Raw genomic sequence first — 18016 nt, 5'->3', positions numbered from 1 at the left:
CGCAGCATAACTATATAATTGAGTACTCTAGGTATGGAAATGAGACTCAATTACCATTAACAACTTCATTTGCACTTGCTGATGAGCAAGAAGGAGGCAAAAGGGGTAACCTGCCATTTAATTTTAAGTAACTTAGGTAACCCACTAACTTTCAATTTATCTTTGCCAGCTAATGAGCGTTGTCTTTGCCTTTTTACTTTCTTATTTTCTTTGTCTTTGCTCGCAACTCAAAAAAGAGCCAACATTTTTGATAAAGTTTTCCAGCAGCAGCAGCAGCAGCGGCGAAGATTTATGACTTTCGCCAATGTTTTTGTTGAGGTAAATAATTAAAATTTAAGCTTGTTTGCTTTTGTAATATTAATAATGCTCGAACATCAAGACGCCACCTAACGAAGATTAAATACCCTTTGCAGAATGAGTTAATTAAGGTGTAGTGTGAGCTTTATTCAAACCTCAGTTCGGAATACTAATCCCTTATATAATTTCAACACATTTACTTATTATTATAGCGCCAGCTTTACTATCTCTTATATCCTTTTAAAATCAGTATAAAAATGTTGCAAAGTTTCTGTTAAGTAAGTAAGTAAGTTAAAGTAAAATATTTATTATTTTTGAGAATGTATATTTTTAATTGAAAATTTTACATTTTAATTTTCATTTAACATATCGTATTGTATAAATTGTTTACCGAGTACAAATATTTATATACTCTTACTTTCCGTCGATGAAAACGAATAGCCTCAAATCTTAATTTTAATACAAATTTATGAACTTATATACATACATATATATTTGTGCTCACTTATTAAAATAAGTTCGTGCAATTATGGAGCAATAAATAATGATTATAAATACGCAGTGGAACACTTTGGCTCACCTGTAGTAATTAAGTATTTGGGTAAAAACGCCGGGATGACGATCAAAGAAATATTCATTGAGCACTGGATCATAGTTGGCCAGGGCCTCGGTCAGACGTGAGAGACGAGTAGCCGGAATTTTCTTGAGCGTTGCCTTGTAAGTTTCATATCTGCAATGATGGAAAAGATGAATGGAGATGAAAGAGCTGGGCAATAAATTTAAGTGGATTTGCATACAAATTAGCTGCACTACGTATACGCCCTGTTAGCCCCATTCGAACAGCCATTTATGCCATAATAACTTGTGAGGTAGTTGTCTAAATTAAAGTTGCAAATTAAAGTTGCAAAGTTGCAAATAAACATCTGATTGTCACAAATCAAAGCATCAGCTGATGCGCCAAAGCCTTAATTAAGTTGGCAACTCCACTTAGCATAGCTCAACTGTTGAGTCTATCGAACGGGGAGTAAGTATTGCATTGATCCACACAGAGATGCTTTGAGCACTCACTAAGGGCAGCCATCTTCACTTATGCACTTTTTTTTCACTGAGAACATTAATACATCAGACCAAAAGTTTGCAAAGAAAAATTGCAAAAATAAATATAAAATAATACTGCAACCGAGAAAGGAATGCCAACACTTTTGGGCATTCGAGATTTTCTTTGTCCCAACTTGATTGGCCGGCTCTTTTAGAGAATTTAGAATTGCTAAATTTTCTTTGCCACTGATTGGTAAGTAGTGTCAATCTGATTAGACCTTGCGGTAAAAATGTTATTTTATGCAGCTTATTGGTCATACCGCTGGCAATTGCACACGCTAGACCCTCCATAGAGTGTAATAGGTGTTGCACATTGCGGTCCTCGCCTTCCCCACCTGTTGAACAGGTGCCACTAGTGAAGCGCACGCGGATATTCACCCTAACCTGCAAGCCTAAGGGAGAATTGGTGAAGGCAGCGAACCTCGCTGCGAACAGCCAGCTAGAGTGGGAATAAGGCGATAATCTTGCGGCAGCGAATCTTCGCTGCAGATTATCAAACGGTATTCGATAGCGGCTCAGCGAAGGCGATACTAGAGACGTTCAAAGGAGCGTAGATCTTCCGGCGAGAGATCTACGGCTCCACAAAAAACACGCCGGCACCATCTGCATTGGATTGTTTTCGTTCGCAAAATGCACTAAGAGTGCCAACATGGTTTGCTAAATTGAATAATTAAATTGAATTTGTATTAGTACTTGTCAAAAATCGACTAACTCATTTTTTCGACTTTTTGTACAGCCAACATGGGGTTCATAGGGATTTGAAAGCCTGATAACCATAACCCTTTATCATCTTTAACAGCTAACATCAACAAGCATATATGCTACGACGGATTCATCAGTTATCAGGCCTGCTAACATCGATGGAAAGTGCGTAAGTACGGCATAGCCGTGTCTATATTATAGTTGATTGGGGTTGTGATTGTGAGGTTCTCAATTCCGTGTGTTCCGTGTTGGTTCTCTATCTTTCGTATTATTAAGTCATGAAGACAACCGTTTAAGTAAAACAAACTAACGTAACGATAAATAAAGGCTCAATAAATCAAGCACTATTGTTAACTAGAGATAATTTTTATAAACAAAATGAAGTATGTTTATTAAATTACTGTATATCATGGAGAAGAAAACAATAATGTGTTAAACTTTTAATTCTAATTGGGCACTGAATGTGCGAGCGTCTGAGATAATGCGAGATGAGTACTGTCCCTCTCCCCTAGTATTACACTCTGTCTACACTTTAATTTATGATGACTTACTACCCAGTCGAAGCCAAAGACCCACCCCAGCCCTGAACTGAGCCGGCAAGTTAGCTAGACAGAGTAGGCTTAGACGAGTAGAACCTCGTGGTGTTCGTCACATAATTAAATGGCGCCCAACTCGTGAGGCCTATGGAAAATGTGCCCCAAAACAATAATTTCCTCATCAAACTATTCATTCTTTTTATTGAAAACATAGATGTATGAATTTTCTGCCTTCTGGATTGGCTGTTTACTGATGAGAACGTCGGAAGCAGACCAGGCGAAAAGAACATACATAGCGGATTCATTAATTGATAGTGTTATCAATGAATTAAACCTGCTAAATACAATTTTCTGGCCAATAATGTGATTAAGGAAATTTTTGTAGAATTGGATGAATTTCGATTCTCTACCGAATCATTGTTAGGCCCAGTATACAATATTGTGTTGTGGTATTGAAATCGAGAATTGTTCAGTATTGGTTAATATCGATCTGTTCCTCTTTCAATCACAAACACTCATCAAATACGTTACTAATTAAAGTAGATTCAGCCTCTTAGTACTCACTTCGCATTATCTTAAAATCGCATTGAAGGGTAAGTCCCAAACTTAAAAACTTAAAACTTGAACACTATATTATCGCATATCGTAAACTTATTTTTGTCAATTACCTTGTCAATATCGAATACCGTACTAGTTCACATTCATATTTTAATTCATCATGCCGGTTACTCGCAGCGACGAAAACCTCGCATCAGCTAGTTCACTAATTCTTTGCAAAATTTGCAATGATTTAAAATCGTCTGAATTTGAATTAGTAAAAACCCCTTGTAGTCATAACTTTCACTCCGAATGTATATCCAATTGGCTCAATACTAGCGAAACTTGTCCAACTTGCAAAAGCCGTGCAGGATAGGAGATATTTTTGGCTCAGAACAATCTGAAGGGTTAAGCATGCTTCATACAGTTGCAGCACCCCAGTTTCACGCGAAGCCTCGGGAGCCGCTGGTACTAAACCACGAGATCGACCAAAAACAAGAGCTAATCAGAGAGAGAATCTCATGAGAAATGCCGCACAATCTCCTTCTTGGCAACACAGGGCAAGCTTAGAACAAAATGTACCTACTTCCAGGCAGCATCAAAATGCTGCGCGAGAAAGTCGCTTACCCCGAGCATCAACAGGAAGTACAACCACACCCGTTCCAGCTGTGTCTGAACAACGAGTTCAAGGACTTATCACTTCTTCACTCGATAACTTTCGAGCTGAACTAGTCGCTACTATCGCTGATCAGGTTGAATTAGCCTTCAGAAACTTAAATATTGCCGCCCAACCGCCAATAGTTCGTTCCGAGGAACCGCAATTGGAATGGGATAACGAAATTCCAGATCAGAATAACGAAGGATTGGGGCAATCAGGAAATATATCTGGTAGTCTCGATCGGCCTGACCGAATTTCCAGTACCATTGTTAATTGGCATCTTAAGTTCAGTGGTACACCAACTGATATACCAATCGATGACTTTATATATCGAATAAATTGCTTGACCTCTCGTTGTTTGAGCGGAAACTTTAATACGTTGTATCAGTTTGCGCACTTACTATTCTCAGGTCCAGCGTTAACATTCTATTGGAGGTTTCATCGTAGCTCTCATCATAGGAATTGGTATAATCTTTGTTCTCGTTTATGCGAAAGATACCAAAATCAAAGAACCGATGAAGACATAAAAGATAGCTTAAGACGCAGGAAACAAAAGTTTAATGAACCTTTTGATGAATATCTGGATGCGATGTTAAACATAGCAGATACGCTTAATTCTCGTCTATCCGATACCGAATTGGTCTCTTATGTTAAACATAATTTGAAACCAGATCTTCGACATGAACTATTACATGTCCCAATTTCAAATTTAGCTATCCTTCGTAGAGAATGTCACAAACATGAAGAATTCTACTCACAACTGCCTAAACATCAAAATCGATCGAATAACCCCAACCGAGTTATTCATGAGATTGCTTTAGAAAAAGACCTGGAGTCAGGCTCGGAAGATGAAGACTCAGAATCAGCAGATGTAAATGCTATGAAGTACTCTGATAATTTCAAATGCTGGAATTGCGATGAAATTGGTCATCGTTACCAGGATTGCCTGAAATCACGTCGTATATTTTGTTATGGCTGTGGAAAACTTGACACATATAAACCAAATTGTACAAAATGTAAAACCAAACAGGAAAACTCGCAGAAGGGTATTCGCTTACCACCAAAAGCGGATATCCGCAATTAAAAATAGAACCAAATTCTCTAGAGTATTCTCAACCACCTGCTATATCGAATAACTTACCTGACTTACAAATTCATCGACATTTTATACCTTATCATTTGCGATTAAGAAAAATACACACATCTCCGAAATCGCGTGCTGCTCATCGTATGCATACATTTTGGTCGAAAAAGCGTGTACTAAATTCTTATAGGATATCAGCTATCGTAAATAAAGACAACGATATACGACCCTTTACTTACCTCAACATTCTCGATCAGCGTTGTTTGGCCTTGCTCGATAGCGGAGCAAATAAAAGCGTGATCGGAGGAAACTTAGCAAAGTACATTCTTGAAAATAATATTAACTATCTTAAATCCAAAGGATTTGTTAAAACTGCTGATGGACAACCTCAAAAGGTCGCTGGTACCATTAATCTTCCAATCGAATATAATTCGACAAAGCAATCGTTTGAGTTCCTAATTGTTAGCGCCATCACGCAAGATGTTATTTGCGGAATTGACTTTTGGAATAAATTTGGAATTTCTGTTAGTTATGTTAATGCAGTAACTGAATCTGAAATTGAAAATGAAACGATACCCAAATTGTCTCTTACAGTAATGCAAAACGCAGATTACAAGCAGTTGTTGATTTTTTCCGTCATGCGAAAGGGACGGCTTAGGAAAAACAACACTTCTTGAACATTCTATAGACACAGGAGATAGTACTCCCATTAAACAAAGATACTATCCCATATCTCCAGCTAAAGAAAAGCGACTTTGTGCCGAGATTGACCGCATGTTACGTTTAGGAGTAATAGAAGAAGCTTCGAACTCTGCATGGTCCTCGCCTGTGGTTTTGATTGTTAAACCTGGCAAAGATCGTCTATGTCTTGATTCTCGAAAGCTAAATGCAGTGACGAAGAAGGACGCATATCCCATGCCTAGCTTAGAAGGTCTTCTAAGTCGATTGCCATCTGTTAAGTGCATTTCCAAAATCGATTTAAAAGATGCCTTTTGGCAAATTTCTCTAGACAAAGAAGCGCGACCAAAAACTGCTTTTACGGTACCAAATAGACCCTTGTATCAGTTTACTCGGATGCCATTTGGCTTGTGTAACTCACCTCATACAATGTGTCGTCTTATGGATCAAGTAATTCCCTATGACATGAAGGAACACGTATTCGTATACCTAGATGATCTATTGGTCATGTCCTCTAACTTTGAAGACCACTTACTGCATCTGACCGAAGTGGCAAATAGATTACGAAAAGCGGGACTAACAATAAATGTTACCAAAAGTCAGTTTGGAATACGAGAAGTAGATTACTTAGGCCATGTAGTAGGAGAAGGCACACTTCGAGTAAATCCAATGAAAGTGCAAGCCGTTTCCGAATTTCCGGTGCCACAGTCCAGACGCCAACTGAGACGATTCCTGGGCATGACTGGTTGGTACCAGCGTTTTATTCCCCAGTACTCAACGGTCATCTTTGAACTAACAGAGCTGCTAAAAGGAAAGAAATTTGAATGGAATGAAGAGGCCCAACATGCGTTCGAAGCAATAAAACATAGACTATGTGCTGCTCCGTTTTTGCGTCATCCCAACTATGAGTTGCCATTCTTAGTGCAATGTGACGCTTCAACATATGGCATCGGCGCCGTATTAGCTCAACTTGATGCAGAAGGCAACGAACTACCCATTGCATATATGTCGAAAAGTTGAACAAAGCACAACGAAATTATTCTACAACGGAATTAGAATGCTTGGCAGTTGTATTAGCCATTAAGCGATTCCGTATGTATATAGAAGGCCAATCATTCAAAGTTATAACCGATCATGCAAGTCTGAAATGGTTGATGAATCAAACAGACCTTCATGGCAGACTTGCTCGGTGGGCGTTAAAGCTACAAGGAATGGATTTTCAGATCGAACATCGAAAGGGCAGTCAAAATGTAGTCGCTGACACTCTTTCCAGAGCATTCGAAGAAAATGTAGATGTTGTTGAGCTCGAAATACTACCAGAGATAGATTTAAACTCGGATGCATTTCTCGAAAGTGATTATGTCGAGTTAAAAGAGAAGATGAGCAAATCCAATCTTCCGGATTTCAAAATCATAGACGGATATTTATATTACAGAGCAGTATTGCCTTCCGACGTCAGCGAAGATATTGGCGATGGCTGGAAACTGTACGTCCCTACATCTCTCAGAAATTCGGTGATAGTTTCAGCTCATTGTACCCCAACGTCAGCACATTGCGGCACAGCGAAGTGTCTAGAACGCATTCGTAGGCATTTTATTGGCCACGAATGGTAGTGGAAGTGCGAGACTTTATTAGCAAATGCAAAATATGTCAAACCTCAAAATACCCGACACAAAATCTAAAGCCGCCAATGGGTATTCAAACAATTAGTGAGCGAGTATTTCAAAGACTCTACATAGATTTCATAGGTCCGTTTCCACGCTCAAAACTTGGTAATATTGGAATTTTATCATCCTAGATCATCTTTCAAAATTCACATTTCTTATACCAGTTAAGAAATTTTCGACTTTAATAATCATTGATCACTTGCGCAACACTGTATTTAACTGTTTTGGCACACCAGAGTTCATAATCAGCGACAACGGCACTCAGTTTAAAAGCCGAGAATTCGCTGCATTTTTGTCTTCGTATGGTATCAAACACATGTTCACTGGAGCATATTCCCTCAAAGTAATGCAGCTGAAAGAGTCAATAGATCCATTAATGCGGCGTTAAGATCATTTATTCGTTCTGACCAGCGAGAATGGGATATATATGTTAGCAGTATCAATTGTGCTCTACGCAATAACATACATCAATCGATAGGCGCGTCACCGTACTATGTTGTATTTGGACAACATATGATGACGCATGGTAAAGACTACACAGTACTTAAAAATTTGAATCTCTTAAGTGAAGGAACTGCTCGATTCGATCGTGCTGACAAATTTTCTAAAATCCGTGCTGATATTCACAAATATCTGAAAAGGCATATGAAAAGAATCAGAGATCGTATAACTTTCGTACTAAACAACGAACCTTTGAAGTTGGCCAGACAGTAATTAAGCGTAACTGGGCACTGAGCAATATGGCAAACAATTTCAACGCTAAGCTTGCACCAGTCGGCCTTAAGGCACGAGTAAAGCGAAAAATTGGACAGGCCTTATACCTATTAGAAAATTTAGAGGGCAAGGAAATTGGTCAATTTCATGCTAAAGACTTGTGGAATTCAAAGAGTAACTACCTTCTTTCAGATTTTACGTCTTCGATTGAACTCTCGATTAAAATCTGCTGTTGTGAGGTAGTTGTCTAAATTAAAGTTGCAAATTAAAGTTGCAAAGTTGCAAATAAACATCTGATTGTCACAAATCAAAGCATCAGCTGATGCGCCAAAGCCTTAATTAAGTTGGCAACTCCACTTAGCATAGCTCAACTGTTGAGTCTATCGAACGGGGAGTAAGTATTGCATTGATCCACACAGAGATGCTTTGAGCACTCACTAAGGGCAGCCATCTTCACTTATGCACTTTTTTTCACTGAGAACATTAATACATCAGACCAAAAGTTTGCAAAGAAAAATTGCAAAAATAAATATAAAATAATACTGCAACCGAGAAAGGAATGCCAACACTTTTGGGCATTCGAGATTTTCTTTGTCCCAACTTGGATTGGCCGGCTCTTTTAGAGAATTTAGAATTGCTAAATTTTCTCTTTGCCACTGATTGGTAAGTAGTGTCAATCTGATTAGACCTTGCGGTAAAAATGTTATTTTATGCAGCTTATTGGTCATACCGCTGGCAATTGCACACGCTAGACCCTCCATAGAGTGTAATAGGTGTTGCACATTGCGGTCCTCGCCTTCCCCCCCCACCTGTTGAACAGGTGCCACTAGTGAAGCGCACGCGGATATTCACCCTAACCTGCAAGCCTAAGGGAGAATTGGTGAAGGCAGCGAACCTCGCTGCGAACAGCCAGCTAGAGTGGGAATAAGGCGATAATCTTGCGGCAGCGAATCTTCGCTGCAGATTATCAAACGGTATTCGATAGCGGCTCAGCGAAGGCGATACTAGAGACGTTCAAAGGAGCGTAGATCTTCCGGCGAGAGATCTACGGCTCCACAAAAAACACGCCGGCACCATCTGCATTGGATTGTTTTCGTTCGCAAAATGCACTAAGAGTGCCAACATGGTTTGCTAAATTGAATAATTAAATTGAATTTGTATTAGTACTTGTCAAAAATCGACTAACTCATTTTTTCGACTTTTGTACAGCCAACATGGGGTTCATAGGGATTTGAAAGCCTGATAACCATAACCCTTTATCATCTTTAACAGCTAACATCAACAAGCATATATGCTACGACGGATTCATCAGTTATCAGGCCTGCTAACATCGATGGAAAGTGCGTAAGTACGGCATAGCCGTGTCTATATTATAGTTGATTGGGGTTGTGATTGTGAGGTTCTCAATTCCGTGTGTTCCGTGTTGGTTCTCTATCTTTCGTATTATTAAGTCATGAAGACAACCGTTTAAGTAAAACAAACTAACGTAACGATAAATAAAGGCTCAATAAATCAAGCACTATTGTTAACTAGAGATAATTTTTATAAACAAAATGAAGTATGTTTATTAAATTACTGTATATCATGGAGAAGAAAACAATAATGTGTTAAACTTTTAATTCTAATTGGGCACTGAATGTGCGAGCGTCTGAGATAATGCGAGATGAGTACTGTCCCTCTCCCCTAGTATTACACTCTGTCTACACTTTAATTTATGATGACTTACTACCCAGTCGAAGCCAAAGACCCACCCCAGCCCTGAACTGAGCCGGCAAGTTAGCTAGACAGAGTAGGCTTAGACGAGTAGAACCTCGTGGTGTTCGTCACAAACTTTACAAATTACCATCGCCATAATTCTTTTATCCTTGTGTGTTGTTTGCTTGACCCTTTCGCAGTTTGCCATTAAATCGGACCACAAAAAAAGAGCGAAAGAAGAAAACTTATAGCTAACACGGTCGGTCAGGTTGGGTTCTTGGGTTGCTTCCTGAAACTGAGTGATAAAAACCAAAAAGAATGCGAAGACCCCCCAAAGGGCGGTGCCAAGGACGGGGATACAAAGTGTAAGTAAATCCAGCCTTAAGCCATTTGCATACATTTCCAATTTTCTGCTGACCTTTTTTGCCAGCTTCTTTTGCTGTGCATTGAAATTTCTGCCATATTTATTTTATACATAAAACTCTTTAAAGCACATATGCACACATATACATATGCCATAATATGTTATGTAGAAAATCATTTTGTTACACAAGTTCTTTTTTTTAGGATTATTAAATAACATGTTCAAATATCCTTGTAATTATTGCCATAATTTCATTTATCGATTTTTGCCAAAAATGCAGCCAAGCGTGTAGAAATTTGTGCTTGGCAATATAAGCATGAAATTGCATAAGTATTCTGCCAGTTTTACAAAAGAATGCAAGACAAAAAAGTAATTGAAAGTGCTGTTTTAGTAGAACAAAGCTTTAGTAACTCTAAATAATGAGAAATTTAATAATCAATGAACTAAAAACATATAGAAATACGCTCTATTTAATTGAATTTCCTGATTCCACACGAAGTAATTACATTCAATTTTTGCCAATTTCCAACAATTTGTTTTAAATGAAATTACACATTTATTGCCGCATTCAAGCAGAGCTCTTAAATTACCCCAATCCGGGTGCGTTGACATTTGAGAGTCTCCTGTGTCTCCCACATGCGATTCATTCTTAATGCCCAACTGTTTGTGTTGGATAAATTAAATATTTCATACGGACGTTGAGAGCAGTCAACAACAAAAATAACACGAACAACAACAACAACAACAACAATTTGACCAACAGGACCACACACAGAACAATCGCCAATAAAGTTTATTGGCCCTGTTTGATTATGGTAATTGACCATGTCAGGCTACAGTCGAGCATCGACAAGTGGATAGGACAGCCAGATCATTGTTAGGTTGTCAAGCTCCCTTATTCATTCGGGATTAGTTTTGTAATTTAGTTTGTGATTTTTTTTATCGTCTGCTTTGGTTTACAGTGCGTATGCGTCATGCTTTCGCCTGCCCACGCTGATTGGGTGAGAAGCCGCCAATAAACAATTATCGTTCATCATTTACTAATAATTGGAACATCAAATGTTATAATTGGCACAATACACACAAATCGTATTAGTTAGAAGACTTTAATGGGAAATAATCATGACTTAAAAGCTGATTCAACTAATCAAAATAAAGTGCTAGTTGTATTAAATAATAAATTTAGATTATGCATCCAATTTTCACTTATTTTGATTCTGTTTTACTAAAAACTTTTAACGAAAATTAATATAACAAAAGAACTAATTGTGCTTATCCCACATTGGTCATCTCTTTTAATTGACTTTTGCTTAATAGCGTCCTTTTATTTTATAACAAGCTACAACTCGAAATGAAAACAATGACATTGTCCACTAACGAGACAGTGAAGGATACTAATCACTAGTGCGAAAATAAGCTTTGTTCCAACAGACAAAGCTATTGGCATGATTTTTACTAGCAATTGCTTCGAACCAACATTAAATGAAATTAATTGGCCATGAAAAAAAAAGAAATTCTAGTTTATTTAATCGATAAACTTCGTAAGAAAAGGCATGTTAATATTAGGTTTAAATTTCTGGTATCATTTTAGTAAAATGATTTTACTAAAACGACAATCATTTTTGATATTATGCAGCTCTTAAAAACAGTCGACAAATTCTTTTATAAATTTGTGTACATTTCTTCTATTTACACTCTTTTCTTACTTTATTAACTTCAGTAAGCGTTTTTATTTATTTTATTTTATTTCAAATCTAATCTTCAATGTTCATTGTGGAAAATAAGTTAAGTACTTAATCAGTTGCACTTAATGCAATAAAGTTTTCTTATGTGTTTTTATAAAAGCCTTATAATGTGTTCAGGCAAACCATTTTATACTATGTGTACATATGTATGTATGTACATATATAGATAGATAGATAGATTGAACGCAGCCTTAAAAGTTTCTCGACTACAATTATTTGTTAACACGCAACGAAAATAAATGAGTTATTTTTGCGCCGAGGTGCTTGCTCAAATGTGTTCAGTATCGCAAATAAACTCAATTGAGACGCACTCCTCAATGACTTGCGCTCAAAATGAGCGAAAGGCACTCAAAGAGGCAGTCAGCGATCAGTAGCAGCATGATACAATAATACAAGGTAGTGCCGTCGTACGTTTTTTCGTTCGGCTACAGAGTGTAATCGACCAGTGCGCTCGTGCTTGTTGAAGCGAAAGGTTGTATGCGGACGATTTTTTCCCTAAACATTAACCCTTGTGCAAGACAAAAATGTCAGATTGCAATTATATTATATATAAATATGAACTTTATGATAGAATTAAGAACCTGAACTAAATAATTGGTAATCAAAAACAAAAACAACGATTACTATCCAATTCCAAACTATTAAAAATTAAATTATAAAAAACATTTCAACTGTTTTTTAATATAGTGGAACAATTAAACCCTATGCGCCATTGAAGGGTTAATCACAAAGCTCTACTGTCGATTCTTTCGCACTCACTAGGCGCAGTCGTTTCACTCGCACTTATGTACTGTGTCGATTATGGACAGCTTTTTGACGACGGGACTACCTTGTATAATTGTATCATGAGTAGCAGTTTCCGATATTGTACATGATGTTGTTATTGTGTGGCTTTGAACTCTCTCAAATATACAAAAGCACTCAAAAAAGCTTAAGAGAGCACAAACTATATGAGGGCGCCATCTTTCCTCTCCAAACTTTTATAGCGAACTATTGACTAAAAGCTTTCGCGCTAAGAGCTCGAATGCTATTTGGCAGTTCTTAATCGAACGCTGCGCAGTTAAGAGGCTGTTCAACATTTTTAAAAAGTGTTTAGATTAAAAGTAATAAAAATAATGTTGCGCATATTGAAGACAAGCGCTTTACTGCGCACACAGCATAAAAATTTGACAGCTGCCGTGTCGTACTCCTCGTTGCCAGAGCCTCAGACTTCTCCAGATGTGCTTTACACCGGCGTAAGTACATTTATTTATATCTATGTGCATACATATGTATGTACATATATGTATAAATATCAGAATTATATTAATTCAGCAAACCTTTAATAACCACCGAACATGCTTAGTATAAGTGTATATGTATTTATTCCAGTATGATATGGTCAGAGTAAAGAGCGGTTCCTTTCTGTGTGTGTGTGTCTCTTGACCTTGAGGTAACGCAGCTGTTTTGCTGTCTCCCTTTGGTGCACTATTCTTCTGCCGGCGCGCCAACAAAGCAAACGCAAAAAAGCCTGTTCAATGTGCAAATCACGATAGCAAAAGAAAAGCCAAATCTTCCGCTACAATATTAATACGATTCATACTAAATTGAGTTACGTTCTAATCATGTTTGGAATTAATTAGTAATTCCCAAATTAACGTCGTGCATGCGCCTAACTGTGGTGAAACAACCGGCTGTATACATATGTATCTATGTATGCATGTATGTACATAAGATGTACATTTTTACACACATTAAGTAAGAAACATACATGCATGTTTATTTGCGCATCAACATACATACATAAGCACATATGGAAGCAAACAGTAGAATAAGAGGGGAGAAAAAACCAGAGCAAAACTTGTGGTATTCGTCTGCCGGCTGTTGTTGTTGTCGTTTTCTTACGCTCTCAATTCTCGACGCTATTGTGGTCGCTGTTATATCACAACGCCCCTCTCATTGAGAGCGCCATCATCGTGTTCGTTCTCTCGATGTACTCGAAACTTTTTGTTTGACTCTAAAAAGTTTTGTTGTCTACTGGCAATTTACACAACTTGTTAAGCTTCCGCCTAACGAACTATGGAATGCATGTGGAATACATTGTATATTAATTAACTCAACTCATCATGTTACACTTAAATGTCTCAAAGTTTAAAGAGAAGTTCCTTTGAAAAAAAGAGCATTTTAAATAGTATATGATGCGAGTCTATATATAGTATTCTTAAACAGGTGATGTTTGTGTGCATTGAGTACTGATAAGAAATGTTTAAAATGCATAAGTGTTGTATTTTTAGTAAACACCTCGGATTGTAAGAAGTCTACACATATTTAACAAACTTGTGTTAATATATTTTCATATCTTTAAGAGCACCAAGCCTACCAATCTTTTGATATTCCGGCATCAAATGAGTATAACGCCTTTCTCTTACCAGCTGTGGCTGATAAGAATTTTTCCATTATGCGACACACGCACTTTTGGTAGTTTCACAACGAGTTTAATCACTCCGGGCAATCCGAAAGCCTAGGCACTAGACACCGGCTAGACAGACCCTCACACGTGTGTGCTCCACATATAAATTTAAACATTGGCGAATCGAATGTCTAGCGGAAATTTTTCTCAATACTTTGCATTTTGACGAGTCATGCTGACTTTGCCTTCAAACAGATTCAACATCTGAGTCTTGATATGCGTGCTTAAAATCATTCCCATCCATATTATGGGGTGTGTATGAGATGTTTGTAGTTCTTTAGAAATTTATAAACATTGATAAAGCAAATATTATTGGGGGTATACGAATACACTCATACAACCACAGAACGGTTGCTTTAACGCTTATCAGCTGTTTTTTGAGGTGAAAAAGAGGGTACGTCATGTCGGACACAATCTCTTGAATATTACATTTTTTTTATGACGCTTTTGTTATTGACACTGTTTTTCATATTATTGTTTCTGTTGTCTCTCCCACCCCTTTCTACTACAGCTCTTTATCAACAATGAGTGGCACAAGAGCAAGTCAGGCAAGAGCTTTGAGACCATTAATCCAACCACCGCAAAGAGTATTGCCGAAGTTCAATCCGCAGGCAAGGAAGATATTGACTTTGCCGTAAAGGCTGCTCGTCAGGCATTCAAGTGAGTTGAACAACTATCGAATTCCGCAATATTATATCACGCAATTGAATAAAAAGAACCCGCTTTATTATGCTAAATAAAAATATTATTATTTAGTGGAAGTAAGGAAGTTCTAATTGAATCACGTTGTTATCATTGTTATGCTATTGATAGCGTGAAATGTATATATTGAACGTTTATCTGCAATCCAATTTATGTAATACTTTTTAATAATAGATTGGGATCCCCGTGGCGTCGCATGGATGCTTCTGATCGTGGCCGTCTTCTCTATCGCCTTGCTGACCTCATGGAACGTGATCAGGTTTATCTGGCGGTAAGTACTTCAAAGGTATTTTTAATTCACCCACTAAAACCCAATTCAATGCTTAGAGCTTGGAGACCCTGGACAACGGTAAACCCTACAGCATGTCCTACAATGTCGATTTGCCCACGGCAATTAAGAATCTTCGCTACTTTGCTGGCTGGGCCGATAAGACACACGGCAAAACGATTCCCATGGATGGTGAATTCTTCAGCTACACACGCCATGAACCCGTTGGTGTTTGTGGTCAGATCATACCCTGGAATTTCCCCATTCTGATGATGGCCTGGAAACTGGGTCCTGCCCTAGCCACGGGCAACACCATTGTGCTGAAGCCCGCCGAACAGACCAGTCTCACCGCCTTGTACATCGCCCAGTTGGTGAAGGAAGCTGGCTTCCCCGAGGGTGTGGTGAATGTGGTGCCCGGCTTCGGTGAAGCTGGCGCTGCTTTGGCCAATCATTCGGATGTCGATAAGGTAGCCTTCACGGGATCCACAGATGTGGGCAAATTGATTCAGTTGGCATCGGGCAACACCAATCTGAAGCGTGTCACTCTCGAGCTGGGCGGCAAGTCGCCGAACATTATATTGGCTGACACCGATCTTGATTATGCCGTAGAGACCGCTCACTTTGGCCTCTTCTTCAACATGGGTCAATGCTGCTGTGCTGGCTCTCGCACCTTTGTGGAGGACAAGATCTACGATGAGTTCGTGGAGCGCAGTGCGGAACGTGCCAAGCAGCGTACCGTTGGCAATCCCTTCGACCTCACCACCGAGCAGGGTCCCCAGGTCAACGAAGAACAAATGCAAAAGATTCTTGGTTTGATCAAGACTGGCCAGGACCAGGGTGCCAAGCTTGTCGCTGGCGGCAACCGTCCCGATGGTCTGCCCGGCTACTTTGTACAGCCCACAGTGTTTGCCGATGTTAATGACAACATGACGATTGCTCGCGAAGAAATATTCGGTCCCGTTCAGCAGCTGATTCGTTTCAAGCAGCTTGATGAGGTCATCGAGCGTGCCAACAACTCCGACTATGGATTGGCCGCCGGTGTCTTTACCAAGGATCTTGACAAAGCCAACTATCTGGTGAATGGACTGCGCGCTGGAACCGTTTGGGTGAACACCTACAATGCCCTCGCCTCTCAGACTCCCTTCGGTGGCTACAAGATGTCTGGTCATGGACGCGAGAACGGCGAATATGCGCTCTCCAACTACACAGAGGTGAAGAGCGTCATTGTGAAGGTGCCACAGAAGAACTCCTAAGGAGTCGTTGTTGTCCAGTGGAAGTTGCTACCATTTGCATCGTTCAAATTGATATTGAACTTCTCGCTTAGATTACGGGCACATTCGCTCCTCAGTGCCAATTGCCAATTGCTTTTGTATTTCCCATTTGATTTATTATAAGTGAAATCATTAAAATAAACTTGACTAGAATTTGTAAACAATACGAATATATGTTCAATTTCCATTTGATGATATCACAATTTTTGGAATTTCCGTTCTGAAATTGTCTCGTTAACTGATAAACTAGCAATTAATATGTTCACTTTAAGATGGCTGCATATTAATTGAAAATCTTTGCACTAGAATAATCAATATACATTTTAGCATGGCATCCGAATTTGTTTTACAGCGTATAAATAGCTTACAACTAGTATTAGCATTTAGTCTCCGTTTTTGCTCTCTGAATGTTCGCTTTGTTTATGCAATTGTGTCATCCTTTAGGTATCACACACACACATGCACACACAGACTGAACATACATATTCATGTGTATGTAATACGAGCATCGAGTTGATGGAAAAACCACAACAAAAGAAAAGCATCGCATTTATCGTGCGTCCGAAAGTTTTTGCATTATATTGGACATCAGCTGAGCGTGTCAAGTGCTTTGCGGTTTGCAGCTGCAAACTTGCAGCTTATTTTATTTTTGTCGTCCTTGTTGTTGTTACACAATTGAATAAGAGCATTTGTTTGCAATTTATTTAAAATTTGTCTTTCGCCTTTTGCAATGGCAGTAAATTGAAAGCGGCATTTTACTTGCTCCGACTCCTTGCTGTAAATACAATTTATTTGAAAGTGCCTTTGGGATTACACATTTGATTTATTTATAAGCCAAGTTTGCAGGTGGCTGAAGTAACTTGCCTCAATGCTAACTGATTTTCTTTGTAACAAAACTAATGATTTGAAACAAGAAAAAAATAACTTAAAAAATCTTGTTTTGCATGCTAACAAACGATTTATCAATTTAAATCGATTTTAATTTTATCCAGCTGGAAGGTTATTGAATTTAGTTCGGTTATATAAAATCTATCTATAGAGGGGATAACAAATCAATAGAGTATATTAGTTTAGTAGTTCTAACTATACAACTATGAATATTTTGATTAAATAACATGTTAATTTGAATATTAAGTTAGCGATCTTTAAAGACAATGCTACTTTAATTATCAGTACAGAGTATCCATCAGGCAAGCCTCGTCGTAAGATGCCAGTTTTTATTCCACTTCAACAGTTTTCATGCCATTTGAGCATTGGCATCCCTTAATACCCTGGGAAAAGCAAATGCAAATGGAATATATTTCAATAACCCGCTTTCCCAGCAAATATCGCGCGCACATGGCGTATGCGAAATTGCTTTTACCGGCAGCATTTTAAATTGATTTTGAACAATGCCAATTTCATGCATATTCAGATATGAAACACTATCAACAAAAAACTAAAAATTGCCACAATGAATACTATGAAAATTATAAACGATTCCAAACCACCTCGAAAAGGACACGGCCAAAGAGGATGCGGATGCGGATGAGGACGAAGACGAGGACGAGG

At 38.4% G+C, this 18016-nt stretch overlaps 2 protein-coding genes across 2 annotated transcripts in view; one reads left to right on the top strand and one right to left on the bottom strand.

Moving 5' to 3' along the window:
* Positions 1 to 18016, bottom strand: part of LOC132793672 (potassium voltage-gated channel protein Shaw) — a 58987-nt gene that overhangs the window by 15463 nt on the left and 25508 nt on the right. The window contains exon 3 of the mRNA XM_060803705.1: positions 878 to 1027. Coding sequence (XP_060659688.1) covers positions 878 to 1027 — 150 coding nt within the window. The remainder of the gene's footprint in view (positions 1 to 877; positions 1028 to 18016) is intronic.
* Positions 12814 to 16631, top strand: LOC132794953 (aldehyde dehydrogenase, mitochondrial). The gene is made up of 4 exons (XM_060805289.1): positions 12814 to 13010; positions 14736 to 14884; positions 15101 to 15197; positions 15254 to 16631. The coding sequence occupies exons 1-4, from the start codon at positions 12891 to 12893 to the stop codon at positions 16445 to 16447; spliced, it is 1560 nt and encodes a 519-aa protein (XP_060661272.1). The 5' UTR covers positions 12814 to 12890; the 3' UTR covers positions 16448 to 16631.

This window comes from Drosophila nasuta, chromosome 2L (genome assembly GCF_023558535.2).
Source record: "Drosophila nasuta strain 15112-1781.00 chromosome 2L, ASM2355853v1, whole genome shotgun sequence".
NCBI lineage: Eukaryota > Metazoa > Arthropoda > Insecta > Diptera > Drosophilidae > Drosophila > Drosophila nasuta.
This window is presented reverse-complemented; position numbering and strand designations above follow the sequence as displayed.